The sequence below is a fragment of the Lathyrus oleraceus genome, unplaced genomic scaffold, assembly GCF_024323335.1.
Source record: "Lathyrus oleraceus cultivar Zhongwan6 unplaced genomic scaffold, CAAS_Psat_ZW6_1.0 chrUn0232, whole genome shotgun sequence".
Lineage (NCBI taxonomy): Eukaryota > Viridiplantae > Streptophyta > Magnoliopsida > Fabales > Fabaceae > Lathyrus > Lathyrus oleraceus.
Window position 1 is genome coordinate 1 of NW_026112623.1, and position 18,585 is coordinate 18,585.

General features: G+C 37.2%; 1 protein-coding gene across 1 annotated transcript in view; it reads left to right on the top strand.

Moving 5' to 3' along the window:
• The first annotated feature begins 3,976 nt into the window (after window positions 1–3,976).
• The window catches only part of LOC127112994 (uncharacterized), a 31,036-nt gene continuing 16,427 nt past the window's right edge, over window positions 3,977–18,585 (top strand). The window contains exons 1-10 of the mRNA XM_051046424.1: window positions 3,977–4,259; window positions 4,442–5,113; window positions 6,130–6,336; window positions 7,137–7,240; window positions 7,616–7,911; window positions 8,067–8,151; window positions 9,077–9,772; window positions 9,866–10,184; window positions 18,020–18,178; window positions 18,302–18,465. Of these exons, the coding sequence (XP_050902381.1) occupies window positions 4,005–4,259; window positions 4,442–5,113; window positions 6,130–6,336; window positions 7,137–7,240; window positions 7,616–7,911; window positions 8,067–8,151; window positions 9,077–9,772; window positions 9,866–10,184; window positions 18,020–18,178; window positions 18,302–18,465 (2,957 nt within the window). The 5' untranslated portion in view covers window positions 3,977–4,004. The remainder of the gene's footprint in view (window positions 4,260–4,441; window positions 5,114–6,129; window positions 6,337–7,136; window positions 7,241–7,615; window positions 7,912–8,066; window positions 8,152–9,076; window positions 9,773–9,865; window positions 10,185–18,019; window positions 18,179–18,301; window positions 18,466–18,585) is intronic.

Here is an 18,585-nt window from a genome sequence, read left to right on the forward strand (position 1 = left end):
AGCCTTTCCGTTTTTGTATCATCTAAAACAAAGGTAATTTTTTCTTAGTAGCTTGATTGCCCCCATTTATAAACTCATGGTTCAGGCCATATGTCCGATGTGGGACTCTAACACACCCCCTCACGCCCAGGACTGGACATCTGGAGCGTGGAAATAAATTGTGGGTGGCCCGATAGCAGAAACCATAATAGGTGGCCCACCGGATCTTAAACGAGACTCTGATACCATGTTAAGAGTGTGATTGGGCCTAACTCAACCCTACAAAACCGGTTGATAGAGTGAGGATCCCCCATTTATAAACTCATGTTCAGGCCATATATTGTCCGATGTGGGACTCTTAACAACAGCTGGCAGATGTGTTAACAAAAGGCTTACCAACAGAAAGATTCAGGCAACTTACTTGCAAGCTGGGAATGATAGATATCCATTCACCAGCTTGAGGGGGAGTGTTGTAAATATTAGATTGTAAATAGTAATTATTTCTATTAGTAATGAGGTCCATTAGTCAAAGCTCATTAGGTTTTCTATTCTCTTTTATTTAAAGCATGTAGATATAAGACTTCACTTTTCAATATATCAGTAAAATATTTCACAACATGGTATCAAGAGCTCCCGATTTTGGGGGATTCGCTTCCGCCTAAACCCTAGCCGCCTTGTAGCGGAGTTTTTTTTTCCTGCAGTTTGTTGTTGTTTTGGGTGTTTGGGACAACAGTCTACGACTTGCCTATCTCATTGTGTGGGGGATCATGAATTTTAGATTCTGGTGTTTCTGATCAAGTAGTTGTTATCCGCCTCTTATCTCTAATTTATAACTCTTAAAATACCTCACATTATTACTATTGCTCAGTGTTGTTTATGGCGGATTGCGGAAAATTGCGGCGAACCAAAAATCCGCCATGAAAATATGGCGGAACGGAAAATTGCGGAAGCATGGCGGACAAACAAAAAACGTTATTATATACTCTCTCCGTCTCATAAAAAGTGTTTTATTTGAGCAATGCACGGTTCTTAAGAAAATGATTAACTGTGTTGGTTTTAGTGAAAAAACTAATATCATTTACTAGAATACCCTTATTAAATGTAGTTAATGAAGTAGTTGATTGAATGAAGTGAAGGTTAATGAATAGGGGTATAGCAGTAGAAAAATAATAATAAATGTTATATTGATAATATAAATGGACAATTATTTTGAGACAAAGAAAAAGTACAAATGAGACACTTTTTATGAGGATATATATATATATATATATATATATATATATATATATATTATATATATATATATATATATATATATATATAAACAGTAACAGTACCAAAAAAATTGAATTCTTAAGGCTTGAAAAACAGAATTATATAGGGAGGAGACTATAATTCATATCTCAAGTTCTTCAAAATAGACATTGTAAAGTAAATAAAATAGATGACGCATGTCTCAAATACCTAAAAACAGAACTAAAAAACAAAAATAGTAATAACAATGTAACATAAACTAGAAAAAAGTAGTAAAAAATAACAGAGCACTCATAAAGAGAACTAATAAAGAGAGAAAAATACAGCACTATAAAAACAGAGCTGGAGAAAAACTAGAAGTAAAAAATAAACAGCAGTAACATGTAACCGAAACAGGAAAAAGAAGAACATTAGAAAAGAAGGGATACACAAGTAGAACACAAGAAAAACAACAAAAGAAGGATACACATAGGGAAAAGAAGAAACGTGGATAATAGAAAGGTTGCAACATGTTTTAGTTTTCTAAATATTTAATCAGAGTAATTATTTGTGTTTAATGAGGGTTATTGGTATTTAATGAGAATTACAATTGGGGTTGAGTAAAATAATACAGAGACACAAACTTTTCAGTTTATTTTTAAAAGGGTAATGCTAACTTGTGCCCCAAGGGCACATGTTAAAAGATCTATAAATAGAAAATTCATATTAAGAAAACAATAAAAGCATTAATTATAAAGTTGTATTAAATTTAAGGCACAATTTCCAATAATTTTTTACTATATTTATCTCTTAACTTGTGCCCCAAGGGCACAAGTTAGCATTACCCTTTTTAAAAAATAACCCGCAGTTTCTGCTATGCTACCATGAACATTAAACTCGTGGTGTCCGCCATGGCACCGCAATTTAAAATCCGCCACGCCATAGCTTCTCCATTGCGCTATCTTGAATTTCCGCAACCGCAATCCGCCGCGCCATAACTTCTCCATTGTGTTATCTTGAATTTCCGCAACCGCAATCCGCAATAGCGCCACCATGGCCGCAATTTGACAACACTGCTATTGCTAATGGTTCTAAGGCACAAGTTACTGCTAAGCTTCATCTCTACCATCGCTATCATTGAAATATGTGTTATTTATACATGGTCCCTTTAATTTGATTTCAATCAGTAAATGTACTTGCTCTCTCAATTATTCCATAAAATTCTTCTCCGAGTCTTTCTCTATACAGGACTGCAGTACGGGAAAGGAAATTGGAAATACTACCTTCATCGTCATCCACCCACCCATTTGTGGCGTTTTTGCATTTTCGGATATCATTCATCGTCGTTTGGGTCATTTAAGTTTAGATAAATAAAATACGTTGGTTCCTGAGCTTCCACATTTAAAGTCATTGGATTGTGAATCATAACATGTTGGAGCATCTTTTTCAAGCAGCTCCAATGAAAGATCCATCTCTCCTTCGATATTGTTCATTATGATTTTGGGGGGTCTTAGTCGTGTGTCATCTCCTTTGGGATACAAATATTATGCCACTTTCATTGATGACCTTTTTAGATGCGCCTGGATAGTTTTATTGAAGGATTGTTCAGAGATTAAGAACCGATTTAGAAAAGTAATTTGAATTTTATAGAATGAACACAAAAGAATATTTTTCTGCACCGTTCAACTCTTTCTTGGCTTCTCAAGTTATTACACACCAATCTAGTTGTGCATACACACCACAACAGGTGTTGTTGAAAGAAAACATTGTCATTTAGTTGATGCGACTCAAAGCTTGTTGATCAATGCCCACACACACACCAATCTAGTTGTGCATACACACCACAACAGGTTATGTTATTCTTACTGCTTGTTATTTGATAAACCGCATGACATCCTCAATATTGGATGATAAGTTTCCAAAGGACATGTTGTATGATGTCCTTCTTTGTGTGTTTGGCTCTACATGTTTTGTTCATGATCTCTCTCCTGGCCGGATAAATTGTCTGCACGAGCTATCAAATGTGTGTTTTTGGTCTATTCTAAAACTCAAAACGGGTATCTGTGTTATTCTGTTTCTACACATCGTTTTTATATATCAGTAGATGTTACTTTATTTGAGGATACACCATTTTTATGATAATGTATTACTCTGTGCTGTTTAGTTTTCAGGACGTGTGTGTGTGCGTTATGCAAATCTTCTAGAATGATACTCAAGTATAAATACTGCTGCAAGCCAAAATTAGACTGAGTGATTTTCAGATACCACTAATTTTGTCTTTAAATTTCTCTCAATTCCCTTCAATTATCGGTTTATATCCTCCTAAACTCTAAACCCACAATGCTTCCATATCATAAATTGCTATGATCTATGAAGCAATGACACGGATATTGGAAAACGACATGACACAGAGTGTCTGACACAATAATATTAAAAACAAAAGACACCGATACCGCTACATATATGATCTTATTCATCCATTTACTATACAAAGAGTTTAAAATATTCTCATAAAATTTAATATTTTTAATTCTTCATTGATCAACATTGCTTCGACACTTCTTTAACCCTTTTAGATGTGTTTGAAGTTTGTCCAAATAATGTATAAGGCGTGCTTAAAAAAATAACATTTACATGTGTCGTACAAGTGTCGGACACTCCGACATGCCTAATCCTAGAAGTATCCGTGTTTCATAGGCTGTGATTGCATGCTTTAGTTGTATTTCACTCAAAAAACTATTCTCAAGTTAATTTTCTGATCTCTTGAGCAGGTGGATCTATTGCATGGTATAATGTCTGATAAAGAATATAAGGTGATTTTGGATTGTACATTCATGAATTTATCAGAAGAACCAAGGCTTCCTGCTAGTTTTCGGGGTGGAAAATCTGATTCGAAGGATACTATTAAGCTTCTGGTTGATAAGGTTAACTTGAACGGTCAAATTTTGTTGTCTCAAACAGTTACAATTATATCTGTTGTGGTGAACCATGCCTTGCTGGAGCTTTGTAATGGCACTGATGGGGAGTCTCCATTGGCTCATATTGCGGTGTGTATATTTTGCACATGATTCACTTTGTCTATATATACATAAGAAGCTGTTTCCATGACAGTTTCATAGTGTTTTGGTTTTGTTTTAACTAAATGAATGAGCTTATTTTTCATCATGATATGTCTGAATTATATGTGCTAACCTTTATTCTCATTTTTTGAATTGCTTTATTTTTGCAGCTGGAAGGTCTATGGGTTTCATATCGCATGACATCTTCATCAGAGACAGACCTGTTTGTGACAATTCCAAAATTTTCTATTCTAGATTTTCGCCCTGATACGAAACCTGAAATGCGCCTGATGCTTGGATCTTCCACTGATGCTTTGAAACAAGCCGGTACTATAAAGGTTCCCGTTTTGTTTAACCCAGTTAGCTTTCGGAAGTCAAGCAGTGAAGCTGGAATTGATGATACACCCATTTCAACAATGTTCTTGATGGACTATAGGTGGCGTATGTCATCACAATCATTTGTAATTCGTGTGCAGCAGCCTCGAGTCCTTGTTGTGCCAGATTTTCTTCTTGCAGTGGCAGAGTTTTTTGTGCCTTCTCTTGGAGCACTCACGGGAAGAGAGGAAACAATGGATCCAAAGAATGATCCCATTAGCAAAAACAGTAGCATAGTGCTGATGGAAGCAGTTTACAGGCAGGAAGAAGATGTGGTGCACCTCTCCCCATCTAAACAGTTAGTTGCAGATTGTGTAGGCATTGACGAATATACATATGATGGCTGTGGAAAGGTTATTTGTCTTTCTGTTGAAACAGATACAAAAGAAGTCCGCAGTACAAGATCTAGACCAATTATAGTCATTGGACGTGGCAAAAGGTTGCGATTTGTTAATGTAAAAATTGAGGTAATAACTTCTTTATGTTTGGGGAACTATTAGCTCCATAGGAATCAAAATCTTCCACAATGTGATTTCTTAGAATTGTGGTTGAGTCTAACTCAACCCTGCTCTTTGGTTTCTGCTATCGGGCCACCCACCATTTATTTCCAACACTAAACCCAATAGTGTTGGACTTGAGGGGTATGTTAAGAGTCGCACATCAGACAATATGTGCTATGAACATATGTTTATAAGTTTCGCCTAACTCAACCTACAAAACCGACTTGTAAGATGATGATTACCCCGTTTATAAACATATGTCCAAACTAGATATTGTCTGATTTGAGACTCTTAATACATGTCCAAACTATATATTGTCTGATGTGGGACTCTTAATACATCTCCAACACTATTGGGCTTGATGTTTGGATGTAAATGGTGGGGGGCTCGATAGTGGAAACCTGATAGCAGGTGGTCCAACGGATTTTGAACCGGACTTTGTTACCATCTTAGAATTGTGGTTGAACCTAACTTAACCCTACAAAACTGGTTTGTAATGTGAGGATTTCCCTCACTTAAAACATATGTTCAAACCATATATTGTCCGATGCGAGACTCTTAACATGATTAATATTGATAATACTTTGCAAAATGTCTATCTTCAAGTCGAATGTGCAAAGTTTTATCCAAATCTCTTGTTTGCTCAAATTTAGAACACTTTATTGTATATGGTCAGTAGTTTTTTTATTAGAACTCGGGAGAGGAGATGGTTTATGTTATTTTGTTTGTCCCTGCTGCTTAAATTTTTTTTCACCTCGTTAAGGGGAATGTCTTGTCACATCTTTATTTCCATTGATATGTTTCTTTCTTTATTTCCATTGATATAGTTTTTTCTTAAGATTTCTTATTTGGTCAAATTGGGGCAGAGAAATAGGCCATAGATACTGTACTTTGAAGAATGAGAATTTTAAAAAGAATTTATTGCCTATGTATTAGGAGTTGATTTATATTAGAAGCTTATGTCTTTGTTATTTATCTATCAGAATGGTTCTCTACTAAGGAAGTATACGTACCTGAGTAATGATAGCAGCTACTCAACCTCTATTGAAGATGGTGTGGACATTGTCGTTCCAGGTGATTTGTCTTCTTATGATGAGCAAAGCCTTGAAACCATAAATCAAACATCAGGGTCTTCCGTATATTCTCAAAGTGAATCAAATGGAACTCAAAGTTTTACGTTTGAAACCCAGGTAATATGCTTCACATTTCCTGGAATTATATGCACACAACTTCTAACGCCACAGTCACATTTGACCAAAACTTTATATGCGTTTTAGATGTTACCATCATCTTAGTTGGATCTCTTTGTATGCTTATGCTTTGTTGATCAAAACTTGTGCATTGGATCTTTGCAGTTTTTCTGAATCACATTATAGCTTTTATTTTATTTTTCCTTTGTGCTGAAAATAGTTTGTAAGCAAGAGGAAGACAAGTGCAATTATAAGCCGTCATGGTATAAAAAAAACAGTCATGTAGAGAATGCAGCTTGATGGATGATTTATTTTTTATGAATTATAATTTGTGATTGGGATTTGCAATTTGGGAGTTCAATTATCAATAATTTATAATTTGATAATTTGAAGTCTATTTGTTTTGACCTATCTTATCTCTCAATTGGATTAGAACTTCATATCTCTTCTGAAATAGGAATATTTGTGCTTTAAAATTGCTCAATGCTTCTCCTAGTAGTTTTTTGTTGTCTGAGGTTCTATTTGAGACATAATATGTCTAATCTATCAGTCTGCATCATACTGAATAAACGATTATCCTTGATTAGTTTCACTACCAATCCAAGTAGGTGATAAGAAGCTCCATAAATGGTTTATTGATTTAGTGTAGATAGTTTGTATTGCATTTTTTCGGTGTTAACTGTGTTTTCTCTTTTCAATAGAACACATTACCCCTGAAGATTTGACATCTTTCATTTTCTATTTTGCTTTTTTGTTTTTTGGTGGTCTTCTGTCTAATGGCTATTGTGCTTTTTTGTTAGGTTGTTTCTTCCGAGTTCACCTTCTACGATGGTACTAAGTCATTTCTCGATGATTCATCTTATAGTGAGAAGCTTATCCGGGCAAAGTTGGACCTTAGCTTCATGTGAGATGTCTTTGCTGTCCGCATTAAATTTTCTTGGGAAAATTATTGTTTAGGAGTTCTTGGCAAAAATCTGTTCACTTCACGAACAATTAACTAAGTGATTAATCATGCCATTATACTGTTAGTCCATTAACCGGTAACCACTTATTAGACATTGTGTCTACTTATTTAGTTAATTGTTCCTCAATTGGAATTATTATTGCCAAGAATTTCCATATTCATTCTCGAAATTTTCTTTTTAAAAACCTTCATTATCAGCTTAGTTGAGCAAAGCAGTGTTCAATTTCTCTTCTTTTCCTTAATACGTTCTTTAAAAATTGAACGAGTTTCTCGGCAAGTGTTTGATCTGCAAATTTCCTCTGTTTATTTGAGTAGGTATGCCTCCAAGGAAAAGGACACTTGGATTAGAGCCCTGGCGAAGGATTTTACTGTTGAAACTGGTTCTGGTCTTATCATTCTAGATCCAGTGGATGTTTCAGGGGGATATACTTCTGTGAAGGATAAAACAAATATATCTTTGCTATCAACGGACATTTGTATTCATCTTTCACTTAGTGCTGTTTCTCTTATACTAAATCTTCAAAGTCAGGCATCTGCTGCATTAAATTTGGGAAGTGCAACTCCCCTTGTTCCATGCACCAACTTTGACCGAATTTGGGTGTCTGAAAAAGGTTTCTTCCTAATTAAGTTGAATAGCGTGATTACAATTTTTTCTTATTTTACTTTTGCCTGCTCAACTTTGCTGCTGGACTATTATATGTTTTATACCATATAGCTGAAAGAACAGGTTTTTACAATGAACTGTTTGGTCTTCTTTTTTTTGCAGAGACTGGTCCCAACAACAATATTACCTTTTGGAGGCCTCAAGCTCCTGCTAATTATGTTGTATTAGGGGATTGTGTGACGTCAAGGTATACTTTTTTTTTTGGCTGTGTTCAAATCTTTTTAATCAACTTTTTTATTACTGTACCCATGAAAATCTACCAGTGTAAAACTTTGTTATCACTAAATTTGAATCCGGTAAAATGCAATGAAGTATCATTTAAGATAATAACTTTAAATTTTATTTGTAGTTTAGATATGTGTTGTCAAAAGAATATTTAATTTGATACCATCGGCTTTATAATCTTCTATGTAAATATTCTTCTTTAATGTAAAACAAATTTAATTCCTATTGTAGAATTTTGTAAATTGTCTTTAGTTAGATCACACTACTTGGGAAAGGTCTAGTATGCACTTTTAGAATTTGGGTTGAGCTTTACTTTGCCTTTAGAACCGGCTTGTAAGGTGAGGGTGGCCCAAACTTTATAAACACTACAAAACATATCTCTAAGAAATGTGGGACTAAATCCACCCCTTTAAATTTAACACAATGAAGGTGTTGGAGGCTGCAATGAAGGTAAGCTAAATGCTGCAATTAGGCGATTAGGGGTGGAGTGCAATGAAGGCGAAATTTCCAACATGTACAAACATTGGTCATTCAGATATTGTTGTATACAACAGATGCATATGTGGCAGGATATACATCCCAAAGACGATCCATATATTGATATTGTTAGCTTATTAAAATGCTGTTGTTATATCCAATGCAGAGGTTGAGTATTGAGCTATGGGGCACACTACATGTGAGCTCATATGGCTCAAACATCTTCCAAGACTTACGCTACTAATTTCCTTATTAGCTGATTGATTTCAATTGATGAAAACATTTTTTGAATACAGGAAAATAGTGAATATTGTTTTCCATCTACGTTCTACTTTAAATGTGATATGATGTTCTTATTTTGCAAGTAGTTTTATTTGTGAAACTTTTTTTCTGGTTCAATGTCTTTTCAGGCCAGTTCCTCCATCACAGGCAGTAATGGCAGTAAGTAACACATATGGTCGTGTAAGGAAGCCAGTTGATTTCCATCTTATTGGGTCATTCCAGAATATTGAAGATGGTGGAAGTGATAGCCATTCTATTTCTGCCTGTGATTGTTCTCTTTGGATGCCTGTTGCGCCCCCAGGATACACAGCACTAGGCTGTGTAGCCCATGTTGGGAACCAACCACCCCCGAATCATGTTGTTCATTGCCTACGTTCTGATCTTGTAACATCAGCAAAGTATTCGGACTGCATATTTAATATCCCATCAAATTATCAGTTTACCTCTGGATTTAGCGTATGGCGCCTTGACAATGCTATTGGCTCTTTTTTTGCTCATTCTTCCTCTGGTTGCCCTCTCAAAGACGGACTTTACAACTTAAATCATCTGCTTGTTTGGAATTCAAATAGAGTTCCTCTTGTAGCTCCAGTATCAGATTTAAATTCTGACCAGGAAAATAATAATCAGCAGACTGCTAAAAGCATGAATACATCTGGATGGGATATTCTTAAATCCATTTCAAAAGCAACTAACTGCTATATGTCTACACCCAACTTTGAAAGGATTTGGTGGGACAAAGGTAGCGACCTCCGCCGCCCGGTCTCTATTTGGCGACCTATTGCACGTCATGGTTATGCTGTCTTGGGAGATTGCATCACTGAAGGGTTAGACATTGTTATCTTTTAAGCCTTTCTACCATCTATCTTTTAGATGAAAGTTTTATGGGGATTAATATTTTCTCTTTACCTGCATTTCAGCCTTGAACCTCCTGCACTGGGAATAATATTCAAGAATGACAATCCCGACATCTCTTCAAAACCTCTTCAATTTACGAAAGTTTCCCATATTGTAGGGAAAGGGATTGAGGAAGTTTTCTTCTGGTACCCCATTGCTCCTCCTGGTTATGTATCTTTAGGTTGTGTTGTCTCAAGAACCGATGAAGCACCACGTACAAATTTGTTTTGCTGCCCTAGGATGGATCTTGTTAGCCAAGCAAACATTTTTGAGACTCCTCTTTCAAGATCTTCAAGCTCAAGAGCTCCTCAATCCTGGAGCATTTGGAAAGTAGAAAATCAGGTTAAACATAACTTTCACTTCCCTGATTGCATTAAAAATGCTTTGCAAATGTCTTCTAAAGTAAAACAAATATAGTTGCTTATGTGTGATGTACAAAAGTTTCATTGTAATGCTTATTCATGTTACTTTAGGATAAGATATAATAACCGATTCTATTATTCTCTCGTGAAAAGAATTAAAAGATATAAAGATTGAATATTAAAGATAGAGTTGGTTAGGACAATGCCGACGAGTCTGCTAACACTCAAGTAGTCTAAACTAATTCAAATGATTTTTTCTAACACTCAAGTTGATGCATAGATATCCACCATGCCTAATTTTTATTGTATTACCATAGTCACCATGAGTCATCATTAGAAATTGTTATATCATACCATAACAATTAAAAGTCTTTATTCTTCTCTCCCTCTTCTGCTTTTGTTGGAAACACTGTAATTCAAAAACAATGTCTGGCCATTTATGTGATTAGTAGTTATATTTCCTGATGAGTCTTTGACAAACCTTTGCCAGTGGTTAATAGAACCAAGTATGTATTAATAGAACAAAGTATCCACAAGGTCACCCTGTTGATCTTTTCCAAACCAATTGTAAGGATTTCTTGGGACATTGATAAGATCAATTTAGCATATAAGAGAAAATTAAACAGTACACAAAAAGATTAGAAGAAATCGAATATTATTCAGTACTATAGTTCAAATGGGATCTAGTAGTACAAGAATTGCACAAAAAGAGAAATAGAAAGCTGAAAAAGAGGCACTTCGAGAGGTCTATCTCTCCTAGGGCTTTTCTCCACTCAAAACATGCATAAGTAGAATGGAACTTTCCCTCATGATTTATTCTCTGAGATCTAGATTCTCTCTCCACTCAGCTGTAGCCACATGGCCAACCCATGTGCAACTTTAACAAAATTTATTTTATGTGTGAGTCATTCCTCCCTCTCTCCTCTTATGTGTCCTCTCATAACATTTTTCATATCTACCAATTCTCCCTCCTTCAAAACTCTCCTTGACCACAAGGAGAGATGATGGAAATTCTGTCCTCATTCCGTGTATTAATTCCCACGAGTTTTCAAAATCTGGCAGGTTCTTCCAATTCACTAAAATCTCAACTTCTTCTTGTTCATTCCTCCTAGCCTCTAGTACTTTCTCAGGGGTAGGTTCCAGATGCCACTCTTCATTCATACAAGCTGGTAGTGGTTGAGGTTCCATGTTAGGTGTGGCAGCTTTCTTTAATAGGAGGCATGGAAGACTGGATGTACCCTAGTGTCTTCAGGTAGTTTTAGCTTGTAAGCCACTGCACCTATCTTCTGCAATATCTCATAAGGTCCATAGTATCTAGGGTTTAGTTTTTGATTCACTCTCTTGGCTAATTTCTTCATCTTATAAGGTTGAATCTTCAAGAATACCATCCCCCCACCTCATAGTCCTCCTGTCTTCTATGCTTATTGGCTTGGCTTCTAATAACATCCTGAGCCTTAAGCAACTGCTCCTGCATTTCCTTGAGCATCATATTCCTCTCAGCTATCAACTTATTGACCTAATCTACTGCTGAAAAAGAGGTGTCTCCCTTCACTAACACAAGTGGGACTCTGCCATACAAAGCCTCAAAAGGAGTAGTCTTCAAGGCGACATGATAATTGGTATTATACTAATACTCTGTCCAAGCTAGCCACTAAGGACATTGTTTGGGTTTCAAGTCAGTCACACATCTTAGATAAGTTTCTAAATATCTATTCACTACTTCAGTTTTTCCATCTGACTGAGAATGGTATACACTGTTGTACTTCAATTTAGTGTCTACTTGTTTAAACAATTCAGAACAAAAATTGTTTAGAAAAACTTTATCTCTGTCAGATACTATGGAGCTAGGGAATCCATGTAATCTGACCACTTCCTGAATGAACAACTCTGTAATTTCCTTGGCTGAATAAGGTTGAGTTAGGCTCAACCACACAAACTTAACATGGTATCAGAGTCTATCCTAGATTCATTGTTGGGCTTCCTGCATCGTCCACGCTTCGGGCTCATTGAGGCCCAAGCGTGAGGGGGTGTTGGGTTTTCCGCCTTAATTGCGGTTCACCCCTAGTCGCGTTAATTGTGGCACTTTGGCTTGCCTCATTGCAGTCCCTAACATCTTCATTGTGTTTACTTTTAAGGGGTGGATTTTGTCCCACATTGCTGAGATATGGCCTGTATTGTGTTTATAAGTGGGGACAATCCTCACCTTACTAACCGGTTTTGTAGGGTTCAGTTAGGCTCAACCACACATTCTTAACATGGTATCAAGAGCTTCGTTTAAGATCCGGTGGGCCACTTATTATCTTTTTCGCTATTGGATCACTCACCATTTATGTCCACTCTCCAGTTGTCTAGTCCTGAGCGTGAGAGGGGGTGTTAAGAGTCCCACATCGGATAGTATATGGTCTGAACATGAGTTTATAAGTGGGGGCAATCCTCACTCTACCAACCAGATTAAACCGATTTTGTAGGGTTGAGTTAGGTCCAACCACACATTCTTAACATGGTATCAAGAGCTTCGTTTAAGATCCGGTGGACCATCTATTATCTTTTTCGCTATTGGATCACCCACCATTTATTTCCACTCTCCAGTTGTCTAATCCTGAGCGTGAGAGGGGGTGTTAAGAGTCCCACATCGGATAGTATATGGTCTGAACATGAGTTTATAAGTGGGGGCAATTCTCACTCTACTAACCGGATTAAACCGATTTTATAAGGGTGGCTGATAGATAGAAAATGAGCATATTTTGTCAGCCTATGCACTACTACCATGACTATATCTACTCCTTGAACTTTAGGCAATCCTCCAATAAAACCCATGGATATATCACTCCATATCTGAGTTGGTATTGGCAAAGGTTGGAACAATCCTCCAGATGCCAAGGTCTGATATTTGTTCCTTTGGCACATTCACAAGCCTGCACATATTCCTGGATTTTCTTTCTCATGCCTTCCCAATACACCACACTAACAATTCTTTTGTATGTCCTTAAGTGTCCACCTACGGCTGTATCATGAAACTCATTGAGAATCCAAGCCACTCTTGGTGATTGCTTTGGAATCACTACTCTGGCTTCATGAAACAATCTCCCCCCTTTAAGTTGAAACCCTTTATGGCTACAAGGGTCTGATACTAGTGCCTGCACAATAGCTTTCAGCTTATCATCTTTCTGTACTTCATCTTCCAACCCTTCCCAAGCTTCACATTGAATGGTTGTGATGTGAGCATACTGCAATTGCCTGGATAAGGAGTCTGCAACATTGTTTTCCCTTCCAGGTTTGTACTTAATCTCAAAGTCAAACCCTAAAAGTTTGGAAACCATTTATGTTGTTCTTCCCCTATTATTCTCTACTTAGTGATTAATTTAAGACTCTTCTTGTCAGTGTGGACCTTAAAGTGTCTGCCCATTAAATAGGGTAGCCATTTTTGAATGGCAGTCACAATAGCCATAAGTTCCCTCTCATAAATTGATTTTTGTTGAGCCCTGTCAGATAATGTTTGGCTCATGTAACAAATAGGCCTCTCTTCCTGCATTAGGACAACTCCTATTCCTTTCCCAGAGCCATCAATTTCCAATACAAACTCTTTGTCAAAATTTGGCATAGCTAGGACAGGGATAGTGGTCATAGCTACTTTTAGCCCCTCCAAGGCCACTTGAGCTTCCTGATTCCATTTTAAGCTATCTTTTTGAGTAATCGGGTTTGAGGCCAAGCAATCTTTCCATAGTTTCTCATAAATTTCCTAAAGTACTCTGTTAAACCTAAGAATCCCCTTAACCCTTTTAAATCCTTAGGTATGGGCCACTTGAGCATGTCCCCTATTTTCTTGGGATCAACAGATACTCCCTTTCCAGAAATGATGTGTCCCAAATACTCAATCTCCTTTTGACCAAAAGATCACTTCTTCTTATTAGCATATAATTTCTGTTGTAGTAGCACTTTTAAGATCATAGCTAGATGTTCCTTGTGTTCCTCCATACTCTTACTGTATATCAATATGTCATCAAAGAAAACCAAGCAAAATTTTCTTAGATAAGGCTTTAATACTCCATTCATTAAAGCTTGGAATGTTGATGGGGCATTTGTCAACCAAAAGGGCATCACTAGGTACTCATAGTGACCCTCATGGGTTCTAAATGCAGTCTTGGCGACATCCTCCTCTTTCATCCTGATTTGATGATATCCAAACTTCAAATCCAGCTTAGAGAAAATCAGAGCACCTCCTAACTCATCTAACAACTCCTCAATGACAGGTATATGGAATTTGTTAGGGATAGTTACCTTATTCAAAACCCTATAGTTAGTGCAGAACCTCCAGCCTCCATCCTTCTTTTTCACCAATAAAACTGGACTTGAAAAAGGACTGGTGCTATGCCTTATGATGCCAGCTTGTAACATATCTCTCACTATCTTCTCAATCTCATGCTTCTGGTAAGAAGGATACCTATAGGGCCTAAGATTGGGTATAGCAGTCTCGGCTTTAAGCATAATAGCATGATCATGATCCGTCATAGGAGGTAGCCTTGTAGGTAAATGGAACACCTCTTCAAAGGGATCTAACACTTCTCCCCATTCTGTCAACTCAGGAAGGGACAACCCTGTGTCAGTTTCTAGGGTTTGCAGGTAGAATCCCAACCCTTCATCAATCAAGGCTTTAGCCATAGCCTTCCAATAGGCTTGTCTGGTGCACAAAGCAGGATCCCCTTGTATCTTGTATTTCTGGCCCTCCCATTCCCATTTCAAACATACATCTCCAAATTAGCCTAAATGTTTCCTAGGCTAGCTAGCCAATCCATCCCTAGCACCATATCTGACCCTCCCAAGTCCATCAAAAAGAAATGTTAATTACATTCCATTCCTTGCATCTCAAATGTTAATCCTTCACAAATCCCTTGGTTTTTACTCTCTCTCCATTTCCCACCTCAATCACATAAGTCGGGGTTTCCACTACTTTCAAGTCTAACTCCACCAACCTAGGGTCAATAAAGTTGTTGGTTGCTCTTGAGTCAATCAAGGTCAGCAACTCCATGTCTTTCACTTTCACCAATACTTTGAAAGATTTATTGGAAGTAAAACCCTCCTTACTTTGCATAGACAACCGTAAAGTCTGCAATTTTTCCACCTGTTCCTCAAGCTAGTGTGGTTGGATCCTTATGTTTTCCTCTGTTTCCTCTTCGCCACTACTATCTTCACATAGTTTCAGACTCATATGCTTGAATCTGCAAATGTCTTCCCTGTTCCATTTGTCCTCACATTTGAAACAAAATCCTTTTTTACTCCTTTCCTCCAGTTCTGCAGGGTTCAACCTCCTCCCCTTAAATTTCTCATTCCCCTCAGTATTAGCCTTTTCATCCTCTTTCTTAGAACCCCCAAAGTCTCCAGGATCCTTGATCCTCAGAGTTTCCCCTCTATCCCTCCATGAACTTCCCTTTTTTGTGAGAACCTCATTCTTTTCCTCAATAAGTAAAGCTCTATCCATAAGTTCAGCTAACCCTTGACTCTCATGTAGATTTAATTCTGTTTGAATTTCTTCTTTCAGTCCATTCAAATAAATGGAATCCAACGTGACCCTCTCCTCCATTCGTAAAGGTGCTATCATCATTTCAAACTTCTCCATGTATTCCACAACTGTACCCTTTTGTTTCAAACTCAGCAGAGGTCCCACTGGGTTATGTAAGAGTACCGGTTGAAACCTTCTCATCACAGCTAATTTAAATTCCTCCCAAGTTCTCAATTGGGCTTGTTCTTCCCACCACTGATACCAGTTCAACGCGTTATCTTCCATAGCCAACACCACTGCTTCTAACTTCTCTTGTACTCTTACTCCATTCAGGTGGAAATACCTTTCAATGCGTATTAACCAATCATACGCATCTTCCCCCTTAAAAACTGGGATTTCCAACCTCCTTCTGCTTCCAAACAAACTGGTTCCGCTTACGCCTCCATGACGACAATGGCGTGGTCACGACTCCAGCGAAATCATACTTTGTCCACTCCCCTCACCCTCTTTGTCGTCCTCGTAGCCCCTCCCTCGTAGTCGTCTGTGTCGCACGTGATTTTGAGCAGGTTGCTCTTGAACAGCTGTCGAATCTGCTCCACTGTGACCTGCGGTCGTGATTGTTGCTTCATCACCTGCTGTCGAATCTGTTCCATCGTTCCTTCCAAGTTATCCATCCTCTGTTTTCCATGATTCTTCTTGTAAAGACAATTCACAAGATGACGCAACCAAGGCTCTAGATGCCAAATTGATAAGATCAATTTAGCATATAAGAGAAAATTAAACAGTACACAGAAAGACTAGAAGAAGAAATAGAATATTATTCAGTACTAGAGTTCAAATGGGATCTAGTAGTACAGAAATTGCAGAAAAAGAGAAATAGAAAGCTACAAAAGAGGCACTTCGAGAGGCATGTCTCTCCTAGGTATTTTCTCCACTCAAAACATGCATATGCAAGATGGAACCTTCCCTCATGATTTATTCTCTGAGATTTAGATTCTCTCTCCACACAGCTGTAGCCACATGGCCAACCCATGTGCAGCTCTAACAGAATTTGTTTTATGTGCGAGTCATTCCTCCCTCCCTCCTCTTATGTGTCCTCTCATAACATTTGTCATATCTACCAGACATCTACTGTTCATAATGTGATGCAAAATCACCAATTGAAAATAGAGAGTCCATTATGGCTTTAAGTTGGAGAAGGAATCATTGATTGAGTGATCATCTTTCTTTGTATTTCCTGGCTCAGTACGGCGTTGTTTGGCTGTTGCTCATTGTTGAGAACGAAAATAGTTTTGGATCTTGTCCCACAATTTCAAGAGTGGATGTAACCAATAATGTGTGTGAGAATTAGGGACCGAGATAGAAAAATATAACTAGGAGAGTAAGAGTAGGTTTTATTGCCTAACTTGGTTTAGGCTTCATTGATTTTACCTCGATCTTGATCTTCATCAAGTAAGAGTCGGGGTGAAATGGTTGGGTTGGCAATAAATTTATGAAGGCATAGGATAAAAAATTGAATTATGAGCTTCTAAAAGAGTATGTGATCGGCGCAAAACCAAAAATGTCAAGCGTTGATGGGTATGATGTGGTGGTTAGAGTTGGAGGATAGGTCTAAATAAACTTTTGATCCGTTAGTGGAGAGCATATAATGTGGAAGAGGGCATTCACTATAAACCATGGCCTTGGATGATCACCTTTATGCTCTAGATACAATGATTAAAAAAAAATGAAAGAGAGAATCTGATACTTTATTTTTGAGAAACCGGAGTTCTACGCTCATTGATCTCATCACATAGGTTTTTATAGAGTTCTAATAAATTCTTCTGGAAACAGTTGGCTTTAACCAACCCCTAAGTGAAAATAAGAAATTGTAACCATCTCATAGTGTCAATAGGACACTATACACCAAGAGTTCTCTGTTGGAATTTTAGATGAGGGTGATCCTAATTGGTCGCTCTGTTTAGATTCTAATTTTTGTGGGGGTTGGAATTAGTGCGGTCGATGTTTCCACCATTGGTGGGACAGTTTCTGTACCACAACATGAATCACTGTATCATGCAATTTAGGAGAAGATAATAATTGTTTCTCTCATTCATGATAAGAGATACTAAGATTGAATATAAAGGTCTCATTGCTAAGTAAAGTACCAACCAATCTACTGCAACTGGGGAAAAATACAAAAAAAAAGAGATAAGAATCAGATCTGAATAGGATAAGTCTGATAGCTTTCACATTATGAAAATCTTGTAGCCGTTGAGCTGCTGTAACAAATTTTAAACTCCAAAACAAAGTTTATTTATCATGTTATATACATGTAGGCATGCACTTTTTTGGCTCGTTCTGACCTTAAAAAACCGTCAAGTCGTTTGGCCTACATAATTGGTGATTCAGTGAAACCAAAGACCCGAGAAAACATAAATGCTGAGCTGAAGCTGCGATACTTTTCCCTGACGATTTTAGACAGCTTATGTGGAATGGTATGTTTTTCGATGCCTATTACAAAAACAAATGCCAATAATTCAAAGTCATCTATCAATGATAAGTTTTTTGATAAAGGAGTTTATTTTATAAATTGATCGATGAATTGAACTACTTTTCAGATGCGACCCTTGTTTGACACTACAATTACCAATATTAAGCTTGCAACACATGGTGGGCTACATGGGATGAATGCAGTCCTTATTTCTTCCATTGTTGCATCAACCTTCAATGCAAAATTAGAGGCATGGGAACCCTTTGTGGAACCATTTGATGGAATATTCAAGTAATTGATTCGTTATGTGATTTTTCAGTATAATATTTTAGTTAAAAATATATACTAATGTTTCAGTATTTTCTCTTGACATACTCATGGGCCAATCGTGTTGAAAATATGCCGGTAATT